Genomic DNA, 22,662 nt, shown 5'->3' on the forward strand with positions numbered 1-22,662 from the left:
ACAATACAATTGTATTGTTTCCAACAAATAGTGTTTTCATAGTTGATTTAAATGAACAGCAGCGGCAGCAGCTGCTGCTGTTGCACTGTCAGCACTCTGGCAAGCCATTTATGTCACAAAAAAGATATTTTCAGCAGGTGAGGTGAAAAGAAAACAAAAAAAATACAATACACATAAGGTTTGATACTCATTAATATTATATAGGACTCTTTCTATTAAAATAGGTAATTCAAGGAATATATGATAAAAAGTTGGTTTCAAGGAATATATGATAAAGAGTTGGGGGTTTCTATTCTTATTTCGAAATTTGAATCTTTAACATCTCAACGAAAACTTAGTGCTCCACTATCCAGCGAAGCGAGCTAGTTTCTAGTTTGTGGCAGCTACTAAGTGTTGCTCTACTATCTTGCGAAGCGAGCTAGTTTCTAGTTTGTGGTAGTGACTAAGTGTTGCTCCACTATCTCGCTTCGCTCAATAGTGTCGATAGTGTCATAATACCGTTTTTATATATATATCTATTTATAGATTGATAATTATTGTAAGCCTATTGCATCTCTAATTTAATCAAGATGAAGATTTATAATATTATCTGATTAAACGTGCTACATTATCTGATTAGATGTGCCTTTTCTTTGTCTGATAAGATATTCTATATTATCAAATTGCTTGGCTAATAAGTTGACTACCCCGGATTTCGAACCTACACACAGTTTAAGCATTTAAAGGTTAATCAACATATCTCCAAAGCCAAACAATAACGCGCATCGTTGAAATTACTCTATACATATGGTTACAATACAAACATATAGCAAAACGGTGGCTTAGAATTAACATATCTTTGATACACAACCAAGAATAAACATACATTCCACTTACTCAATGGTCTATTCTATAGTTGTTTCAAACTTAAAACAAAAACGCGTAATATTTTTTTTTTCAAACCTCCGGAATTACAGAGCTTTTTTTTTCCGGAAATCAAATCGATGCTTTAGATGTACCATATAACAAAGCCAACATCGACTCCTGGGAGTTGATGGCAAGTATATGACAGAGGTGTCTTTTGTAGTTCAATTGTTGGTGATATGATGACCAATGAAGATGAGGTTATATCCGACTCTGAAGATCAGGATGAGGTTGAAAAATCGTACTATTTTCATAGCACGCAAATGCAAAGCATCCATGAAACCGTTTTAGAAACAGAAAAAATTCAGCAAATGCAAAGAAAAAGTATATCAACACTCGAGAGTCTAAGTTATACTGGAGAAATGAACGATTCAAAAAGAGTTACCAGTCCAGTGAATATCAAGAAAAAGGGAACAAGAAAAGCAATAAGAAAAGCATCAACGGTACCAAAAGAGCAAAAGAAGAGGAAAAATCAATCAATGAGCAAACTGGTACGAGAAATGTTTGACCTGGATAAAAGTAAATACTTCTTTGCTAAACAGAGTAAGATTGATCAATTCTGTGCTAGAACCAAGACACAAGGTGCTTTTTGTATGCAGAAATTTCGACTACGGCCCTTATCATCATCGTCATTAACGAATAATACCCTTTTTACATCAATAGAATGGTATCATGCTCTACGAAGCATTAAGCTCAAATTTCAAAAAACACATGAAATAATAGATGTGCAGTATGAAAATAATGACAGCAGTTGTACCCGACTATGGGACAAAGCCAGTGCAAGTGTAGTGTTAAGCAGTGACGAAACCAAATGGTTGTATGATAAAGATTCATAGTAATTAAATAAACTAAAAAAAAAAAAAAGAAACAAGACATTTTTGCCCTACAAACCTATGTATTTTCAAAATAATTGTTTTGACCCAAACTGAATGCTGCATCTTGACTAGAGATATCCAAAAATGGTGCTAAACCTAAAGATCCATCGGTAACATACTCGTTCAAGTACAACTGGTTGTTCAGAGTAATACTGAATGGGTCAAACTTTAACAAATTCTCAAGACTCTCCATATCATCTGAACTCAATACTTGATCTGAATCAACTTGACTATTTGATTGAATTTCATCTAAAACGTTTACCTTTGGTCCAGGTTGGTTAATTGCACCGGCAGCAGCAGTAGTGGCAGCAGTGGCAGCAGTGGCAGCAGCCGCCTCTTTCTCCTTGTGATCCTCATCTTTGACAAATCCCGGATTGTTTATTATCTTTGGATTACCAGAAGATGGTGATGAGGAAAAAGAATACACTGATCCATTCATGTGTGTGACGACTTTTGGACCTTTTGGTTCTCTTTCTACAGCGGATTTGAGAATTGGACTCACCGCAAAAGGATTTGGGCTCTTCTTTGCGAAATTCGAAAACCTGTTCAAATTGATACCTAGTATACTGAGTACGGTTAGTTCTAAAAGCTTGCTTGAATTTCTTGTAAGACAACCAGGAACTTCGAATTTGGTTTCACTCAATAGAGCAGCAACGGAATCCAAGACTAGCTGCTTCAGGCTATTGAATAGATGGCCACCTTTAATGTAGTCCAATGTTCCCTTTGAAACCAATAAAGCTAGTAGAGCCTGCTCTCGTGAAACGTTTATTGGTAAAGGCAAAACAGGAGATGAGGATTTTTTAGCATAGCTTTTTATCACTTCTAAGATTTGGCTGGATGACTGCTGTATAACACTCATTGTAGCAACAATAGTAGCCGTATCACTTTCCCCCTTGGATAACTGCTCCTTTTGAGATAAACCGACATTATGATGGTGTCCATGCTTGGAAATTATTGGCAAGTGAATAAGAATTTTTGCATGATAATACAAGTAAATCAATGTCAACTGTTGGCTATTAAGAGTTTCCCAAACATCACCTTTGAAATAATTGACTTCCGATGTCTTTAAACTTAGTCCATTGGTATCCAACTCAAATCTTAAATCCGGTGGAAGTTCTCTCCTCCAAGTATCTAACATTTTATCCTTGTAGAGGGTATTGCTATCATTGAATCTGGAATATATGGAGTCCAAAATGCTGGCCAACACTTTACAAAAGAACATTACACTAAGCGCCATTCGTGAGACTTTTCCAACAATGGACAACTGAGTATTATTGACAACTAATATATTAACGTTATCGTCTTCCTCCTCTCCGTCTTGGTTGTTGTTGCTGCTGTTGTTGTCACCACTATTACCACTACCACTGCCACTACCACTGCCGCCTTTCCCAGCGAATGGCATGGCACATTCGATTTCGTAATCTTTCATGAGTCTAGGAACTCCCAAGTTCAATGAGGAATAAACATCTAGACAGTAAATACACCAGAACAATATACGCCTTTCAGCTTGCATAAAGTTTTGCAAGTTGAAATTTCCCTCGGTATTAGTAGTCATACCCAACACAGCAGCTGGACATCTATGTAAACGTAATTGCTGTGCCATGCTAATAACTCTGCCTCTTAATTCGTAACAAGTCGACAAGTCTCCAGTGGCTAAACAATACTGAAGTGCCAAAGATAGTATCTGCAAAGATTGAATTGAGCACACTTTTGTTAACAAGCAGTTGGGTTTAACAAACTCGTGGATTAAAAAGTCATAATGTTTCATCAAAGAAACATAAAACTGAGCATTGTCCAGATTAAGATACACGTTCTTGCTAGCAAGGAACCCCAAGCTCAATGATAGCACTAATAGTGCTCCAACTTTTTCAATCAGCTCAAATAAGCACTTATTTTCAACCGGAATTGTACCAAACTCCAAAACATCAATTACTTTCATATAACATTTTAAAAATGAAGACTTGTCCAAAAGTGGCAAAGTGTTGCCCCAAGTTTGAAAATACAAAGTCAAAAGCTGGTCCAAATCAAGCCTGGACACCGGAAATTTGACAAGCTCACGTAGAAATGTAATCGCTTCTGCATCGGACAAGGCATGAATGTCATCCCTATTCATAATCGTTGTGGATAATCTATCCCGCACAGCTTGACACTGCAAGGACGAGGACCCTCGCAGTATCGGTTGTTCCTTCAATGAAGCTAATGTATTTGCTGCCAAGACTGAAGGTCTTGAATCATACCCATATGCCTGACAAATGCGTGCCAAAAGTGTTGGAATACAAAGAGTTTCTTCTGTACTTCGTGGTATCGATGTTGCTACCAATGAGGTCAACATTCTCTGCTTATCGGTTTCTTTTTCAAGCTTTTGTTGTTGTTGTTGTTGTTGTTGTTGTTGATGATGCTGCTGAAACGATTTGTTTTTTTGCATTTGCGCAATAGCTGTAGCAGCTGCAAAAGCACCAGGAGCGGGACTTGAGTCTCTATTAGTTGAGTTTAACGCGAAATGCCGGCCCCTTGCAAATGAAGAAACATGGCGCGCATCGTCTAAGCTTATCAAGCTATCATTATCATCATTTTCGTCGTCGCTCAACCGTATTGAGCTTGCAATTGAAACTCTTCCTGTTTCATAAAGCGATCCCGCCACGGATACGGGTTTATCATGAACGGCATTTGGATGTGCACAACCACAAGAGCACCCATTTTCGTGGTTGTGCATATGTAGATGCATGGAGTTTTCCTGTTCTAACAAGTGGAGATTTGAGGCTGTTATCCTCAGACGATCACCACCAGTTTCCAAAGGTAAAAGTTTTTCTTCATTCAAATGAGGAGGGTCGCGAGATTTTGCATTCAACATTTCCAACCGTTCTCCCCTCATATCCAAAAGTCCCATTAGTTTCTTGTTTTCCGCTTCAAGATGTCGCACTCTTTCTTCCAAAGTTTCTGTATAACCTTTGGGAAAAGCTTTGCGACTTAGTTTATCAGACACAATACACTTTAATCCAACTGCAGAGCACGTCGAGCAGGGATTCCCACCATTGCACTTGGTCTTCTTTGCTCGACATCGGTCACAAGCTTGAGCTACTCTCTCCGCCCTCGATCCTGGCGCCCTAATAGTTTTTGCATTCCCTCGCAAATCGTGCGAAACCGATTTAAATGATTTTTCTGCATGTGGCAGTTCGTTAAACAGCTGAGAAGGTGCACAACCTCCACCTCCTACACCACCACCACCTAATCCTCCACCTCTTTCACCAACTACTGCTGTTGCTTCCCCGTGACTTTCCAAACCACTACTATTAATCTGTATTGCCATAACCGACTGAATGTGGTTTGATATACAAACAACCTGACTGGTTAAAAGAAAAAAAGAGAAGAAATCTGGGGAAGATTAAGAGGCTAAGAGCATTGGAGAGAGAGAGAGAGAGAGAGAGGAAAAAAAAAACATTACGCCGGAACCGGCGTCTTTGAAAAATCACGTGACTGATTTTTCTTTTTCATTCAGAGCATCATCATTGAAAATGAAAGATGAGAGGTTTGACATGTTCAAGCGGTAATGATAATGGAGTAATGAGGATATAAGCCGGTAGGATTATGGTGGTAGGTAAACGAACTGCAAGGGCGACTAGGTATTCTCGGGTGGTGAAGAAGATCAAGGTAGAGCCAGAGGCAGAAAATGAGGTAAGAAGGATCGATAGTGACGCAGACTTTTCAGGTTCTCAATACTTGGAAGAAGCCAAGGCAAAGACCGAAAACAAAACAAAATCAACTCATTTAAAAGTTGAGATAGAGGAGCAGGTGCTGGGGAAGGTGCTGGAGCATGAGCAAGAGATACTACCGCCCAATATCTTCCCTAAAGTTGATCGAGCTGATGAAGGAACTGGCCCCAAAGGCTGGTCAACGATATACAATGAGGTCGTCGAAATGAGATCAAAGTTTGTGGCACCAGTGGATCATCAAGGCTGCGAGTCTATGCCCAATACAATAACACCGAACTTACAGACCCAAAATCCCCAAAAGTACCGATTTCAACTACTCATTTCCTTGATGTTATCATCACAAACTAAAGACGAAGTAAATTATCAAACAATGGTAAAGCTCAACAATGGACTTGCAAGCTCAGGCGGATTCTGTATTGAAACTGTTTCGAAGCTAACCCCTCTGGAAATCGATTCATATATTGCCAGTGTGGGATTCCACAACCGAAAATCTCAATATATTGCTAAAACATGCCAAATATTACTACAGAAATACAAGGGAGATATACCGCAAACGATTGAAGAGATTGTGGAATTACCAGGTGTCGGACCCAAGATGGGACACTTACTATTGCAATGCGGATGGGGTATAAATTCAGGTATTGGGGTAGATGTGCACCTACATAGGTTAGCCTCTATGTGGAAATGGATTTCTCCAAAAGCCAATACTCCAGAGAAATGCCGTATTGAATTGGAAAGTTGGCTTCCGAAAAAATACTGGATGGATATTAATCCCTTGATGGTTGGGTTTGGACAAGTTGTGTGTGTTCCACGTACACCAAATTGTGATGTTTGCAATTTAGGTCGAAAAGGGATCTGTAAGTCGAGAAATCAAAAATTGCTAAAGATGCCGATGAGTGAGGAGAGAAGAGCAAAGTTGATGAAACAAAGAGCTGATTTAACTAACTTGATTAACTTGATCAACGATGATGTCAGTTATACCTTAAATAAATAAATAAAAAAAAAAAAAAAATTTGTGTTTAATTAGAAACAACTCACTAATGATATGAAAAGGGAAATCTTTATGTAATATAACCACCTTCTTTCGAAAGTGAGTAGAATATGCTTTTTTTGTTTTTCAATAAGTTTTGAGGTGTATCAAACTCGGCAACTTTACCATTGTCCAAAACCAAGATCTTGTCAGAGTCCATTATTGTATCGATTCTATGTGCTATGGTTAGAATCGTCTTGTTCTTAAACTGCTCTCTGATGGTCTCTTGTATGATCTTGTCTGTTTGGAAGTCAACTGCTGCTGTGGCCTCGTCAAGAACTAAGATCTTGCTTGTCTCATTCAATAATGCTCGTGCCAAACAAAGTAATTGCTTTTGGCCAGAAGACAAGTTGGTGCCTCCTTCTTCGATCTTGGCATCCAATCCTCGCTTCTTAGGTAGCTCGTCGGCGTTTTTGTTATTACTATTGCGTTTATCTTCCTCTGTTGGCTCGCTCTCCATTTGCTCAACATGCTCTTTCAAATGTGCAAATTCCAAGGCTTTCCACAACTTGTCATCATCATATTCGCTAAACGGGTCCAAGTTTTCCCTCACGGATGCTCTGAAAGTATGTGCTTCCTGTGGAATAATTGTTAAGTGGTGTCTCAAGTCATATAAGCCAATCTCATCAATATTGATATCGTCAATCTCAATTTTACCACCGGTACCTTCAATGATCCTGAACAACGCTAAAGTTAATGAAGATTTTCCAGCACCGGTTCTTCCAACAATACCGATTTTCTCCCTAGAGTTGATGGTCAACTCAATCTCTTTCAAGACGGGATCCAAATAGTCTCTGTATGCCGTACTGTACCTCTTAAACTTAATAACACCTTTACTAGGCCAACTTTTATCGGGTCTCTTGTCTTCAATAACCATTGGCGCCTCGGAAGGTAAGTCACAATACTCAATGATTCTTTCGATTGCAACGCCTTCAGATTGCATCTCTGCCCAACACCTAACCAACGCATTTAAAATATAAGTAATTGATAACGAATAAGTCATGATAAAACCCAAAATATTTGGCGATATAGGATGTTTCCCGCCCAATGAAACAACGGCCAACAAACCGGTTGAGAACATAATACTCGATGCAATAAACTGCAACCTCATAGATAACCACCTATTACAGTTTTGACTAACAATTCCAATCAATGTCTTGTCATCAATAAACTTTTTGCTTTTGTGGGAGAATCTTTCCGTTTGGAAAAATGCTTTTATTGTATCAACACCATTAATGGATTCTTGAATAGTGGCCAATATCGGTGATTTGGCTACAGACTCCAATCTTTTTAATTCTCTAGTTGTCGGAACAAATCTGATCCTGAAATGATTATAAACAACTAACAATCCCAAAATGACGAAAAACATTATTGGTAATGAAAAGAAAATAACGCCAAACGTAACTAATCCATTAAGTACAGTTGAAACAAATGCAATCAACATCCATGGTAAGTTCATGTCGATTTTTCCAATATCTTCGGTAAATCTGTTTAAAATTCTTCCTACTGGTGTTGTCTCAAAAAAGGACATTGGTGATCTCAAGACGGATTGGGCCATCTTGTTATGAAAATATGCTGATCCTTTAACAATGCAATAGCCCCATATAACATAGGCCGCAATGTATGTTATCAAACCAGTAACAACTCCCATTAATGCATAAACGCCCAAAAAGAAAACAGGATCAACCGTTCTGTTCTCCTCTCTATTCAACCCTGACCAGTAACTCAACAAGTACTTTTCAGCAACGGAGATTAGCAAGGTGAGTAATGTACCAAGAATGTATAATGCAAAGTATTTGTAATTGCATGCAACTATGTATTGTTTAAAGATATCCCAAGGAACAGTTCCTTTTCTTGATTCTTCTTCAGTATGACCTGTCTTTCTTGGGGAATTGCTAGTTGTTTCATCTTCGTCACTCTCGTATGAATGGTTGTAGGGGACTAATGATGCACGACGTAGAACGCCTTGTTCAACAATTCCTCTATTTTCTTCGCCTACGGTGTCAACAATTTCATTAACCAAGACTTCAGTCGCTTCTGTTGGATCTACTGGTTTTCTATTTTCTAGTCTTTTTTCTTCCTCCTCCTCCTCCTCCTCCTCCTCCTCTACCTCTCTCCCACCTTCTTTCTTCTTGTTCTCTTTCTCCTTGTTATTTGTCTCATTATCTTGTAATTCTCTACCATATTCTTTGATCAACTTGGCCAATTCCCCATCTGCTTTCATTACATTTTCGTAATTTCCGTGTTCAACAATCACCCCCTTAGATAAAAGGTAAATGTCATCCGCATTATGCAACACTGGTACGGAGTTGGTTGCTAGTATTTTTGTACGTGTTCCAATAATACCGTCACTGGATAATATTTGCTCAATCAAGGCTTTTCCAACATGGGCGTCTACAGCAGATAACACATCGTCCAATAAATAAATATCGGCCCTTGAATAAACTGCTCTTGCTAAAGAAATACGGGCTTTTTGACCTCCACTTAGGGAAATACCCTTTTCACCAACAATGGTCTTATCGCCATCAGGTAACGTCTTAAAGTCAGAAACCAATTGACAAGCAATAATTGTTTTCCTATAGAATTCTGAGTCATATTTGAATCCAAACAAGATATTCTCCTTAATTGTACCATTCAAGATCCATGGATTTTGTGGACAGTATGCAATAGAGCCAAACGTTTCAACACTTGGATTCTTGTTACTGCTATTGATGTCTGAGTATTGAGGGATATCAATTGGGACGTTTCCCAAGATGGCATTTATTAATGTTGATTTACCACTTCCAACTTTACCAACAACACAAGTTAACTTTCCCTTTCTGGCCAAAAAATTTATATCTTTCAAAGCTGTATTGGTGGTGGTGGTGGTGGTGGTGGTGTCTCCTGATTGTACAGCCGCTTCTACATCTTTGTACTCGGATTGATTGGTAGTAGAGTTATCCCAAACAAATGTAGTATCCTTGATAATCACAGAGTATTCGCTATTATCACGAGCTTCCAAAGATCTTTTAATGTGACCCTGTTGGTCATCTGTCAATTCATCTAAGCAAAGCATTTCTCCAAGACGTGATAATGATGTCGAAGTTTGAAGAACACTAACAATGAAACGAGGAATTATAAACATTGGCTCAGATAACAAATCAAACAATGCTAATGCTGGGAAAACAATATCTGGAGTTAATGGAGCACTGTAGAAATATGAATAAGTACCATATGTAGCACAGCTTATAAAAAAGGGAATACATGACCACATAAATTGAGCAAACGCACTAATGACACCACATTTCTTGATGTTGTATAGTTCTCGGTCATTTCTAATATGGTTCAAACGCTCCAACATGGGTTTTTCCCATGAGTAAAGCTTAATACTTTTGGCGGAATTGAGAATCTCGGTAATTAAACTTGTTCTGTCGTCCTTATCCTTCATTTCTTGTAGGTAATATTTAACCACTGATGTGTTTGCTATTGAGGCAATTGGTGCAACAATTGCTGCAGTTAAGACCCCGGCCCAAGTAGCATTCCGAAACAATTTATACAAGGATATTAAACAAATGATTAGTTGCATAGGCGCTGCTATGTACTCACCAATACTCCAACAAAACCAAAAGATCATATTGATATCCATTGTAATGTGGTTTATTATGTCCCCAGTTGGTTTGCTCCTTCTTGATTGTGGTGATAATCTCAATGCTTTTTCGTAAATGATTGTGGTTAATGAGCTTTGGATACCATATCCCATATTGTATTGGAAAGCAAATGCCTGGTTAAAAGTAATGAATTTTGCACATGATACAACAAACATTATAGTTGCCCAGAAATAACCAATGATGATAGGTGGTTTCTCTTGATTGTAAAAGTAAGCAGAAAAGAATTGAATAAATTTCATCAACACAAAAGGCTGAGTAAAGACTAAACATGTCTCGATGATCTTTAATGCAATATTAGCAAAGAACTGAGGTGCAAATGCAAAAAATATGGCAACAAATAAGTTGGGTTTATTACATGCGATTCCATCTTCCTTCTTCTTTCTTGTAATCTTTAACCATAAACGCCAAAAGCAGCTGGGTTTTCTTAATTTGGCATTTTTCTTTTCTTCCTCCCAGAATTTTGTCACTTTGGAGGTACTCTTGTCACAAGATAAATCATCCAAGATGGAAGGTAGATCGTCAAGTTTCACATCATCAGTCTTGTAGATACGGTCAATCAACGGCTGCAAAAAGTAAAAGGTAATATACGAAAACAAATTAACCTTGTCCATAAATCTCTCATTGCTCGTATCAAACCCTGGTTCATAAAAAACGGATTCCAATATAAATACTGCCAAACTATTACCTGCTAGCAAAAATTCCAAAAGATATGCTGGTTTGGAAAATGCAAAAATTTTGTGCTGGGACACCGAATCTTGTATCAATACCACCAAGTAGTAAAAAGTACCAAGTAGCCAGAATAATAAGGAGGCGACAACGGGAACTGGTGATAATCTGAACTCTAGTTGGGCCACTAGAAAGGCCAACCCCGTAGTTGAGGCTAGACATATGAGGACTGGAAGCTTGACAAATAACCCTAGTACAGCCAATAGTACCAATTGCACGAAAATGGCAAAGGTCTTTATTATTTGTAGCAAAGGTGTAGTTTTGTATATGTGCGACAGGTTTCTTGCCTTTATGGATAGATTGACCAATTTATAAGTCAACAAAAGGGCTGACCCCAAACTCACCACCATTGCAACAAAATATGCAAATTGTGGGTTAATTGAATTACCATGGCTTGAATATAGCGGCAGCGGAAACAACTGGTCAAGGCTACTTGAACCATTGGGAAAACTTTGTTCATGTACACCGTCGTTTTGGCCAACTCCTAGAAAATTGAAAACGTGTAGTAATGAATAGTGATGTAACGTTGATAATTGAAACGGGTTGAACCCTAACAACAACTCACTATGTGAACCAATAGAACTTGTGTTCATACCTCTTGTGTAGAAAAAGCAAGCGGAAAAGCAGGAAATTGGCAAGCTTTAGAACAAGATCAATATGAGGCAAATTTAGAACAAGATCAATATGAGGCAAATTTAGTGCAAGCTTTAGAGTAAAATCAATATGAGGCAAATTTAGTGCAAGTTTTAGAGCAAGATCAATATGAGGCAGATTCTTCTTTTTATATTGGAGAAACCTGGTGTAAATAAAGAAGCCATAGTTTGCATTTTCCACTATAGTCCTAATTACCGAAAAAAGAAGAATGGGAGATAAGAGAGAGATGAGGGATATGTTAGAGGGGATACAATAAGGCACCAAAAAGACATACAATGCAAACAAGTGGAAAAAAGAATTTCTCTCAAGCGGTAAATGATAAATGAGTTTATTGCAAATAATAAGCCACCTCGCCCATGAGTGTTTCATGTGTAATAAGCCACCTCGCCCATGAGTGTTTCATGTGCAAAAAGCAGCACTATCGAGAAACACTATCGAGAAACACTATCGAGCAGAGCGAGATAGTGTTGTAACAAGCTACAAAGTATTGCCTTCTATCGAGCAGCACTATCGAGCAGCACTATCGAGCAGAGCGAGATAGTGTTGTAACAAGCTACAAAGTATTGCTCCACTATCGAGCAGAGCGAGATAGTGTTGTAACAAGCTACAAAGTGTTGCTTCACTATTGAGCAGCACTATCGAGCAGAGCGAGATAGTGTTGTAACAAGCTACAAAGTATTGCTCCACTATCTCGCTCTGCTCGATAGTGTTCGCCCTGCTCGATAGTGTTCGCCATAGAAGTGTTCGCCATAGATTTATGCGGCACAAAACTTTTATTCTATAGCTTTGATATTGTGTAAGTTTTATATTTTTAGTAACTATATATGATCTGCATTTAGAAAATGACTCAGATATAGTTTGTGACTCTTGTAGATACATTATATTATGTTATTGGTATTCTTGCCAATTCTTTCTACATTACAGCTCCCAAGGAGCTGCTTATTGAATAAATGTTGTCTCTTATGGTTCACTATAAAAGTGTTGTCTCTTATGAGCTCATTATAACTGTTGTCTCTTATGAGTTCACTATAAAAGTGTTGTTTCTTATGAACGGCTCTTCATTTAGTACATGGATGTCTCGTGTTGTCTCTTATCATATGCAGGGCCCTCTCTTTTTCTTTTTTTTCTTTTTAAAATGAGCATATTTTTCTTCACAAGCTCGTACCTTGCTAGTGTCGATAATGAAGTCCTTTTAAAAGTGTGGCTCTGTAGGCCACTTTGCTGACTCGTACCTATGGTATCAACGTTTATGCTACAATTGAGCGAGAGACTAGACGAGTGGAGGAGGCTAGTCGATAGTAGATAGACTATCGACACTATCGACCAGAGCGAGAGACTATCGACACCATCTTGCTCTGGTCGATACAACACTAGCTCGCTTCGTTTGTTAGTGTCCTTTTTACAACAATATGAAGCAACACTAGTTCCCTCTGCTCGATAGTGGAGCCGCACTGCCTATACCCTTTTCTGGTAACTACGACTACATTTTTTCTCTCTCGATAATTTACTCTCTTAATCAAAATAATACACTACTGATTCATATAGTTTCCAGTGAGATATATTATCGGACCTCGAGAGGCTCTCTGTCACTTGTCTGTGGCAGTTACTGTGCTCCACTATCTCGCTCCACTATCTCGCTCTGCTCGATAGTGTTTGCCGATAGTGTTTGCTCGATAGTTTTTTCTGCTGTACTTCTTTTTTCTGTTTGAGATAAGCGGCTAATCAATTTATTCCGCTTCCCTGTCATATCTGCAAAAGATTCGCTGTCATATGTTTAGTGTCTCAATAATATACGACAACACGCGTACGCGTCTTATTTTCCATTCGCTTTTATTTTCCTTTTGTGTTTGTTTACTTAACGCTTGCTCACAAAACCGACTAATCTCGGAATTAGCTGGCTTTCTTTTTTCAACCAATCACGGTACTCAATAATCGGTTATAACCGATTAGAAATTTGTCTGCATCTGTCAACAGTCAAGTGTGGTAAGTTATCGTCAGTGCCCCCCCCCCCCCTCTAGTTCTTGCTGCTAGTACACCTTTACCCCCCCCCCTCCTGCTGCCATTTCCCCCGCCCGCCTGCAATTAAATGGAAAACAAGGAGTTTCTACTACCTTTTGCATTCACAAAGTCATCATCATTCAATGGTACAAACAATTTAGATACTACCCCGCGCAAAAAGGAAGTGATTGATGAAAACGCAAGTAGTTTCTACCATACCAGAAAAACAGTATATGCTTTTGAAAAACCAAAGTTACAAGTGAAACCGCCTTCATTAAAGCGTAGAAGAGGGGAAAGTTTTAATGATAAATGTGATGTAAAGAAAATCAACTATCAAGATAAAGAAGAAGAAGAAGAAGAAGAGGAGGAGGAGGAGGAGGAGGAGGAGGAGGAACAAACTGGCGCTAAGTTAATCGACACTGATGAAGCCGGGCCGCATGATTCATTACCACCTAGTAGTCCCCCGGCTTTGGAGCTAGACCAGAACCCTACACCATTGATGTCCGAATTTGACTTTTGGACTAATCCAACTACAAGTTTCCAAGTTCCCAAATCACCGGTAGCAAAGACACAACTTGTTTCAAAAATTTATACCTTGCCTCAAAAAGAATTGAATTCAGACACAGATTTTGGTATTGACCGGTTTAATCGATACCAAGGCAGTTTCAATGAAACAAAAAGGGACTCAGATTTCTCATCCACCGGCGAAGACAGTAATTTAAACCAGCACTATAAAGCGCAAAGTTTCAATAAAGCTAGAAGCATCATACTTGATGCTTTTGAAAATTTCAAAAGTGATATAGATTTGCAATCAATGAATTTATATCGAATACCTGATGAGGTGAAAGATTTAAACAATTTAGTCATTTTCAATGACTTTGATCAAGATGATCAAAGCAACGATACTTCTATACAGTCTCCTTACCAGCTATACGTTGGTAATAACAACTTGTCGGAATTACCCCCGTCATTATTCAAGTTCAACAAGTTGCAAGTCTTGTCACTAAGACAAAATAACCTATCTTATATCCCGCCATTGATTGGGCAACTAACAAACTTGATTGATTTATCGTTGAGCTCAAATAAAATCAAGTTCTTTCCCTTTCAGTTGTTAAGTTTACAAAAGCTATTTACTCTAACAACTAGACCAAATCCATTAATTGAAAAGCCCAAAGACGCTATTGCCATATCCGAGCAGAATGAACCAACTGCATCAACATTACGTACAACAGATAATAACCATCGATTCAAATTGAGGGCACGGACCCCAATTAAATACTTGACCAAAAAACGAGCTAACATAGTTTCACTAAGGGCCCTATGTCTCGACATTATTGCTAATCATGATGTCACCTACCAGGAAACAAAAGGCTGGAAAAAAAATACCCCGAAAATATACCATGGATTAATCATTGAAGCTATTAGAAAAGGGAAATTTAAAGACATGTGTAGTGAGTGCAGTTTAATTGTGGTTGAGCCAGTGGCCGAAGTTTACGAATGGTGGGATATCTTATCCAATAAGGATGTCACTATTCGTAGACAATTTTGTTCAGGGAATTGTATAGAAAAATACCTACTGAGTCGTAATTAAAAGACTAAGATGATATGCACCACGACACACTTCTTTTTCTGGTTTTTTTTTCCCCAAAAAAAGTGGTGTTATCGTTTGTTCTCCTTTATAATATTACTGATACAGATTCGGTGACATAGTTTGATGGAAAAGTACCAAACCTGCCATTGATTTTTCCTTTCCACCAATCACCGTCTTTTTCCAAGAGCGTTATACGGTCATTCTTTTTAAACGATAAATCGCCCGTTTCCTGCCCTTCGAAATTATAAAGTGCAATGCATGATCCGAGTACTGTACCGCTTGCCGCCGCTGTCCCCCCTTCTCTTTCTCCTCCTCCTCCTCCTCCTTTTGCAGTAGTGGATGCCGCTGCTGCGACCCCCGACTCGATATCATATATTTTAGGCCTAAATATGGTTAAATCCTGAATTTTTGCACCAAGAACTTCGTATCTAGCGTCACTCCAGTTGACCAACTTATCTATTGATTGCGGTAATTCATACAGTGACTTTCTCAATTCTGCAATCATTTTATAGCAAAAAATCAAGTGTAACAAGTATGCATCAACAGTAGCCAATTCTATAACTTTTTGCATCAATTGAATGAAACCAGGTAGCTCCCTTTTTAAAAGTTCATTTAGATTGTCATATTTAACTTTATATTCTGCTAATTTCCTTTCGAGAGTAAAGATTTGATTGCTTTGTTTTAAACTTAGTTGTTCCATTCCTTGCTCTTGCTTTACAATCAACGAGTCGTGTTCATTATATATCTTATCGTAATCTAACAAGGCATATTGTCGGTCCCGAATTTTTTTAAACACGTTTTTGAGAATTGTTGAGCTCAATGTTTCCAACCGCTTCATACTACCATTAACCACAGCGTCTATTTCTCCTGACATGTCAATCTTCTGCATTAAATGTTTGTACTTGATCATGTTGGCCCACAAATCATATGCATCGTTCATTGTCTCGCTATCCTTTTTGAAATTACTATATGGATCTATCAAGTTGTGGAAACCTTCACTAACACCAATCGACTCTTGTACAACCTCACCCATACTCTCACAAAATAGCTTTAAACTCTCAAGAACTTTCTTTAAGGCGTCATCTTGTTGTTTAACCACAAACTCAAGTGCATTGAACTCTTCATCAACAGTATAAGAACCGCCGGCAAATTTGATCTTTTGTTTGAGAAACTGTGGCGTACGTTTAATCTTATTCCAATCGAATTGGGTCGGCTTCAATTTCTCATCGACCAATTTCCATTTCTTGCTCACTTGAGTGGTTAATTTATTGATCTCGTTATTCATTAGGGGGGTGGTGATTTTTTAAGCGGCGGTGAATAAAAAAGGAAAAAAATTTGATATGTTTTTCATTGCAGCCATTTTTTTTTTTTGCACCCACAAAACTTAGGCAGAGATGAGATGAGATGAGCGTGAGTTATTTGGGGACTAGACGAGTGAAGCGAGTTTAATCGATAGTAGATAGACTATCGACACTAGAGACACTAGAGACTCTAGAGACACTATCGAGCAAAGCAAGATAGTGGAGCACATTGACTATCAACACTATCTCGTTCTGTTCAATAGTGGAGCACATTGACTATCAACACTATCTCGTTCTGCTCAGTAGAGTCGCTCTTCTGCTCGATATTGTCAACTGTAGCTTATCAATAGTGTCCTTAGTCATTGTGCTCCACTATCTCGCTTTGCTCGATAGTGTCGTTGCTTTGCTCAACAGTGTCGCATTGCCTTGTTTGTAAATACAGTTTTTGTAAAACTACATGAGATTGTGTCTCATTGATTTCAATGTTTTTGATTACAAAAGAAAACGAGATTAAAAAATTTTTGTTTTGAAAAAAGTCATGAAAACTGAATCTTTGAAGGAGATGGTTAAAAGTGACACGAGAGATTAGTCTTGATACTATATTGCCAGCTCAATATTCAAATGTTACGTGGATTGATATATCCCTTCTTTCCTATACGCACAACTTCATCCTTCCAAACAAGTAGATGTCTCTTTATCGCATCGATTGGTAATCCTGAGCCGGAATATGCAAACACGAGGCATAATATAGCACATCGCCTAATGGATCAGCTAATAAACGTATATTGGAAGGACCATGTATATAAGAAAGGCCCTTACTACTATGCATCTCACAAGTATCCCAATATTGTACTATTTAAATCGGACTCAACATTAATGAATATCCAGGGTCGTACCATACAAAAACATTTCCAGAAATTTGACAAAGAGTCACATTTGCTTATCTTGCATGACGAAATTGAGCTTACCTTGGGGAAATTCCAATTTCGCAAACCGGGAAGTAGTTCAAGAGGTCATAATGGGTTAAAGTCAATTGATGGTGTTTACAAGAATAAGTTTAGCAAACTTGGAATCGGCGTGGGGAAACCCAATGGAAATAATATTGTAAGACATGTATTGGGCAAGTTTAGTGAAGAAGAATTGCAAATTTTGGATTATGAGGTTTTGCCTAAGGTTGTTGAGAAATTAGAAGACACTATAGCGACGACACTATCGACACTATCGAGCAAAGCGACGACACTATCGAGCAAAGCGAGATAGTAGAGCACATTGACTACTTATGACACTATCAAGCAGTGCGAGATAATGGACCTTACTGATTAGTTACAACACTATCTCGCTCTGCTAGATTGTGGAGCACATTGACTAGTTATTATTTGCAAAAGAGCTAGAAGAAAGTTGTTGAGCTGACAAGCTTGAAGGTAACAAGCTAAAAAAGAAGTACCCATAAGGTATTGAGCAGAGCAGCGACACTATCGAGCAGATTGCTCACACTGTAACATTGACTAGTTACGACACTATCGAGCAGAGCGAGATAGTGTCGGTGAAGTCAGTGCTGCTCCACTATCGAGCAGAGCGAGATAGTGTCGGTGAAGTCAGTGCTGCTCCACTATCGAGCAGAGCGAGATAGTGTCGATGAAGTCAGTGCTGCTCCACTATCGAGCAGAGCGAGATAGTGTCGATAGCGTCGATAGTGTCGGTGAAGCCAGTGTCGATAGCGTCGATAGTGTCGATGAAGTCGGTGCTGCTCCACTATCTCGCTCCGCTGGATAGTGAATCAAGAGACTAACCATGTACAACAGTAAGTGCTCCACTATCTCTCTCTGCTCGATAGTGAATCAAGAGAATAGATGCCACATTGCAACAATTGATCAAAGCAAGAAAACTTGCTTTGATTAATTGTTTTCTAGTTTTATCACACTCTACTCTCTACATCCTGCTCTACTCTCTACATCCTGCTCTACTCTCTACATCCTGCTCTACTCTCTACATCCTGCTCTACTCTCTACATCCTGCTCTACTCTCTACATCCTGCTCTACTCTCTACATCCTGCTCTACTCTCTACATACTTCTGCACTATCTCGCTCTCCCCAATTGTGGATAGAGCACCAGAAAAAATATAAATTGATTATTATATAGATTTCAATCTTGACTATTACACACGCACAACAGGTACCACGTAGACATATACGCAATTTGTATAGACATACACGTAAACGCATTCACTCTCTATCATCGTGAGTGAGTAGCGAGAGTAAGAGTAAGAGAGTAAGAGAGTAAGAGAGAGAGCGAGTAAGAGAAAGAAAAGAAAACAGAGAGACAAAACAAGAATTATACATTTTGCTCAAACGCCACTCCTCGCACCGAAATTTGAAAGAACAATATTTGAATCTGAATGTTTGTCAAATGGAATTTAGGATTGATTTGGTCGCCGAAAGGTCGGTTCTACGTGAATCAATAAAAGGTATGGTTTACTTGTACTCTTTTACTAATGAAAACTTACTGACTTTTTATTTCCCTGTCCCCCCCTCCCCTTTTTGGGTTTTTAGGTATAATGTCAACGATATTTTTCAATAGATTATTTGGCCCAATTCAGCCTTCTATCAACGAGTTTCTCAATGTGACATACCCGCAAGTATCGAACTTCCCCCAACTCGAGTCGCTAATAGATGAAAAGATTGCTAAATTTATAAGGATAATTGTAGACTCGAACTCGCTTCCAGTAACAGGGCAAATGAATATACAGTTTTTGAATAAAGTAAGTGATTCCAGTAATGCCGGAACCTCGACGGGCAAGAGGAAAACCAGTGGCTGGTTTGGCGTTGGTGGTAACGGTGGTGGGGAAAACCAGGCTGATTTGAAAGTATGGGAGACATGGGATATCAATATAGAATGTTTACCTATAGAAGAAAGACAAAGTATGACTAATAGAGCCAGTGGGAACAATAATAATAGTAAGACAAGGAAAAGTCCAGATTATTCTCAAGCAGTTGAGATATCGATGAAGAACTTTGAAGAGAATCTAATAAAGGTTTATGAATTAGTAGATAGGGAGAAAGATCATATACCTCCAATTACAACGCTTAAAATAGCACCGTTTCCTTATAGGATAAATATTATCGATGAGGATCTAGTCAAGGGAAATAAGGACTGTGGCGGAAAACAACAACAACAACTGCAGCAACAGCAACAACAGCAACAACAGCAACAACAGCAACAGCAACAACGGAAAACATCGAGTCATGATTCTGATGAAGGTTGGGGTACTTATATCAAGAAAATGCTAGACTAAATGTGCTTTGTATAGCTCGCTATAGGTTAATTACAATGTGCTTCGTATAGCTCGCTATAGGTTAATTACAATGTGCTTCGTATAGCTCGCTATAGGTTAATTACAATGTGCTTCGTATAGCTCGCTATAGGTTAAATACTTCTCTTACAAGTTAGCAGAGAGCAATCCTTCTTCACCTCTCACCAAGATACATTCATCTTCTTCAATGACTTTGTCATATTCGCCCAATTTCTTAGCCAAGTCCAATACATCTTGATCGTAGCTTCCCGGTTGAAACCATAACCCCTTAATAACATTCTTATAGCCTTCAATTTCGCCAATTTCTTTCAATGTTGCTACAGTAACATGGGGAGGGGTCAAAAATGATATACTGAGCCCATCAACCTCGGCAGTATTGTAATTTCCCAATTTCTTGTGGTTTTCAATAGCTTGGATTACTGATGAAACATTATGAATTACTGGCTGGTCTAAAATCACCGATTCTTTGGGGTTAATAGGTATAACAGGTATGTTATGTTTGATATACCAATTGAGTATCTTATACCCAAACTTGCTTGGATTATTGGAAGCGCCTGCTACTGCGTAGAGTCTTTTTTCGCCAAAAAAGGATCTGATTTTGGTTTTGGTTAATGACATGGCAATGGGTGTCAATAATATGGCTACAAAGTGTTGCTTCACTAGCTCGCTCTGCTCAATAGTGTATAGTGAAGGTTGTTGATCCAAAAAAAAATTCCTCAAGGCTATTTTTTTTTATGGGGTTATTTTCGTCAACTGCGCCGCACCGTTGATTTAGCATTTTTTTAGGAGGCACAAGACCGTTATCAGGGTAAGTAAGTAGTACCAACACTATCGAGCAGAGCGAGATAGTGTCGTAACAAGCTACAAAGTGTTGCTCCACTATCGAGCAGAGCGAGATAGTGTCGTAACAAGCTACAAAGTGTTGGGGGCAGCTAGTGTGCTCCACTATCTCGCTCTGCTCGATAGTGTTGCTTGATAGTGTTGCTTGATAGTGTTACTCAATAGTGTTGCTCGATAGCGTTGCTCGATAGTGTTGAATCTTATTCATTCACATACGCATCCGTTTTATACATCTATAGAATAGTACATTTCTTTGACTTTTTAATCACGGGCGGTTCCAATGCAGCAACGATGGCTTCATCAAAAACAGTCTTCAATCCTCTTTGCGTCAATGCAGAACACTCGACATATTTAACAGCTCTTAATTCTCTAGCTAACTTCTCACCTTGTTCTTGAGTGATTGGTTGCAATTTTTGTCTTTGTAATCTTTGCAATATAACATCATCATTCCTCAAGTCGGTCTGTGTACCAACAATCAAGCAAGGCACCCCGGGACAGTGGTGGTGTACTTCGGGGAACCATTTTTCTTTCACGTTTTCAAAAGATGCTGGCGATATAACTGAAAAACAAACCAAAAATACATCAGTTGAGGGATAAGACAATGGTCTCAATCTATCATAATCTTCTTGACCTGCAGTATCAAATAACCCCAATGTGAAAGGCTCGTCACCAATCATTACTGTTACTGCATAGTTGTCAAATACTGTGGGAACATAATCTGCTGGAAATTTGCTTGTGGTATAGGAAATTAGTAAACATGTTTTACCAACAGCACCATCACCTACAACAACACACTTTATTGTCTGCATTTTTCTTCCTGCACTTATAACTAAAAAAAAAAATGTGACTGTAAACAACAAATCAACAACGCAAGATCTCTCTGTATATATTTCCTTCTCTCTTACTTTCTCTCTCTTTCTTTTCTTTACAGGTTTTCCTTAAGTGAAGGTAAATTTTCAAGTGAGCTTTAAGAGAGAGAGAGAGAGAGACAGAGAGACAGAGAGAGAAAAAAAAAAAACTTTGTGTCTAAGTCTTTTCTAAAAAACTTTTGCGACACTAAAGAACTCAGTGGGATCAAGGTAGTGTGATCGAGGTAAACGGATTTGTAGAAGTAATGGGGGGGAAGGATGTAGTGAATTGGTGAATGGGAGAAAAGATGTAGTGAATTGGTGAAAAGATGTAGTGAATTGCTGAATGGGAGAAAAGATGTAGTGAATTGGTGAATGGGGGAAAAGATGTAGTAAATTGATTAATGGGGCAGATTATGGTAAAATTATTTCTGGAACACAGAGAGAGGTCAAAGTAGAGCAAACTAAGGGTAATTTCGCGTTCAAATCGGGCAAAAGTTGGGCTTAATGGAACATCAATTGTTATCGATTGAAGGAAAAGACAATTTTTTTGTTCATTTTCCAAGGGAAAATATAATCAAGAAAGATGTAATTTAATAAAAGCTGTAGTATGCTATACTACTGTAATATACCATAGCTCAATAAAAGTTGTAGTATTGCAAAGCTTTGTTGAGCTTAGAATAGCTTAGCTTAGTATAGTTTAGGATGTCTCACCGTACCTTACCTTAGCTTAGTCTAGATTAGCTTATCTTGGCATATTTTAGTTTTTCTAAGGTAGATTAATCAAAGCTCAATGGTGAAGAAGCTATTCTAATGATATCTCCTTAATCACTAAGGATTAGAGCTGTATTGGAAGAGCTGTATTGGAAGAGCTGTATTGGAAGAGCTGTATTGGAAGAGCTGTATTGGAAGAGCTGTATTGGAAGAGCTGTATTGGAAGAGCTGTATTGGAAGAGCTGTATCGGAAGAGCTGTATTGGAAGAGCTGTATTGGAAGAGCTGTTTTTGTCCAAGAGTTAGAGCTGTTTTTGTCTAAGCATTAAAACAACTATTGAAGCAGTAATTTGCATTAGAGCTGTATTTTGTATATAATCAAAACAATGCCACTGAGTCTCTCAATATAAGAGACAGAATAGTGACACAGTAGTAACACAGTGGCAACATAGTAGTAACATTGTGGTAACACAGTGCTGGCACGTACAAGAAATTACAACAGAAAAACTGCCTAT

At 38.4% G+C, this 22,662-nt stretch overlaps 9 protein-coding genes and 1 pseudogene across 10 annotated transcripts; 5 read left to right on the plus strand and 5 right to left on the minus strand. All coding sequences in view use genetic code 12, as the record gives it.

Moving 5' to 3' along the window:
• Positions 1-1,082: 1,082 nt before the first annotated feature.
• KGF56_000431 (uncharacterized protein) lies at positions 1,083-1,739 on the plus strand (the record flags this gene model as incomplete). The annotated part of the gene is made up of 1 exon (XM_049325717.1): positions 1,083-1,739. The coding sequence occupies one exon, from the start codon at positions 1,083-1,085 to the stop codon at positions 1,737-1,739; it is 657 nt and encodes a 218-aa protein (XP_049182571.1).
• A 55-nt stretch (positions 1,740-1,794) lies between these two features.
• CAT8 (DNA-binding transcription factor) lies at positions 1,795-5,085 on the minus strand (the record flags this gene model as incomplete). The annotated part of the gene is made up of 1 exon (XM_049325728.1): positions 1,795-5,085. The coding sequence occupies one exon, from the start codon at positions 5,083-5,085 to the stop codon at positions 1,795-1,797; it is 3,291 nt and encodes a 1,096-aa protein (XP_049182572.1).
• A 205-nt stretch (positions 5,086-5,290) lies between these two features.
• NTG1 (bifunctional N-glycosylase/AP lyase) lies at positions 5,291-6,482 on the plus strand (the record flags this gene model as incomplete). Its single annotated transcript, XM_049325739.1, has 2 exons — positions 5,291-5,304; positions 5,456-6,482. 2 exons carry the CDS (start codon positions 5,291-5,293, stop codon positions 6,480-6,482), a joined length of 1,041 nt encoding a protein of 346 aa, XP_049182573.1.
• Positions 6,483-6,549: 67 nt separating this feature from the next.
• Positions 6,550-11,484, minus strand: MLT1 (Mlt1p; the record flags this gene model as incomplete). Its single annotated transcript, XM_049325750.1, has 1 exon — positions 6,550-11,484. The coding sequence occupies one exon, from the start codon at positions 11,482-11,484 to the stop codon at positions 6,550-6,552; it is 4,935 nt and encodes a 1,644-aa protein (XP_049182574.1).
• A 2,147-nt stretch (positions 11,485-13,631) lies between these two features.
• Positions 13,632-15,134, plus strand: KGF56_000435 (uncharacterized protein; the record flags this gene model as incomplete). Its single annotated transcript, XM_049325761.1, has 1 exon — positions 13,632-15,134. The coding sequence occupies one exon, from the start codon at positions 13,632-13,634 to the stop codon at positions 15,132-15,134; it is 1,503 nt and encodes a 500-aa protein (XP_049182575.1).
• An 85-nt stretch (positions 15,135-15,219) lies between these two features.
• Positions 15,220-16,419, minus strand: KGF56_000436 (uncharacterized protein; the record flags this gene model as incomplete). Its single annotated transcript, XM_049325772.1, has 1 exon — positions 15,220-16,419. The coding sequence occupies one exon, from the start codon at positions 16,417-16,419 to the stop codon at positions 15,220-15,222; it is 1,200 nt and encodes a 399-aa protein (XP_049182576.1).
• Positions 16,420-17,311: 892 nt separating this feature from the next.
• On the plus strand, positions 17,312-17,695 carry KGF56_000437 (aminoacyl-tRNA hydrolase; the record flags this gene model as incomplete). The annotated part of the gene is made up of 1 exon (XM_049325783.1): positions 17,312-17,695. The coding sequence occupies one exon, from the start codon at positions 17,312-17,314 to the stop codon at positions 17,693-17,695; it is 384 nt and encodes a 127-aa protein (XP_049182577.1).
• Positions 17,696-18,070: 375 nt separating this feature from the next.
• KGF56_000438 lies at positions 18,071-19,728 on the plus strand (annotated as a pseudogene). The gene is made up of 2 exons: positions 18,071-18,207; positions 19,014-19,728. Coding segments are annotated over exons 1-2 (852 nt in total).
• Positions 19,729-19,872: 144 nt separating this feature from the next.
• Positions 19,873-20,364, minus strand: KGF56_000439 (uncharacterized protein; the record flags this gene model as incomplete). Its single annotated transcript, XM_049325804.1, has 1 exon — positions 19,873-20,364. The coding sequence occupies one exon, from the start codon at positions 20,362-20,364 to the stop codon at positions 19,873-19,875; it is 492 nt and encodes a 163-aa protein (XP_049182578.1).
• A 455-nt stretch (positions 20,365-20,819) lies between these two features.
• CDC42 (Rho family GTPase) lies at positions 20,820-21,395 on the minus strand (the record flags this gene model as incomplete). Its single annotated transcript, XM_049325816.1, has 1 exon — positions 20,820-21,395. The coding sequence occupies one exon, from the start codon at positions 21,393-21,395 to the stop codon at positions 20,820-20,822; it is 576 nt and encodes a 191-aa protein (XP_049182579.1).
• Positions 21,396-22,662: the final 1,267 nt, after the last annotated feature.

The sequence above is a fragment of the Candida oxycetoniae genome, assembly GCF_023343755.2.
Source record: "Candida oxycetoniae strain CBS 10844 chromosome Unknown scaffold9, whole genome shotgun sequence".
In the NCBI taxonomy this organism is placed as follows: Eukaryota; Fungi; Ascomycota; class Pichiomycetes; order Serinales; family Debaryomycetaceae; genus Lodderomyces; species Lodderomyces oxycetoniae.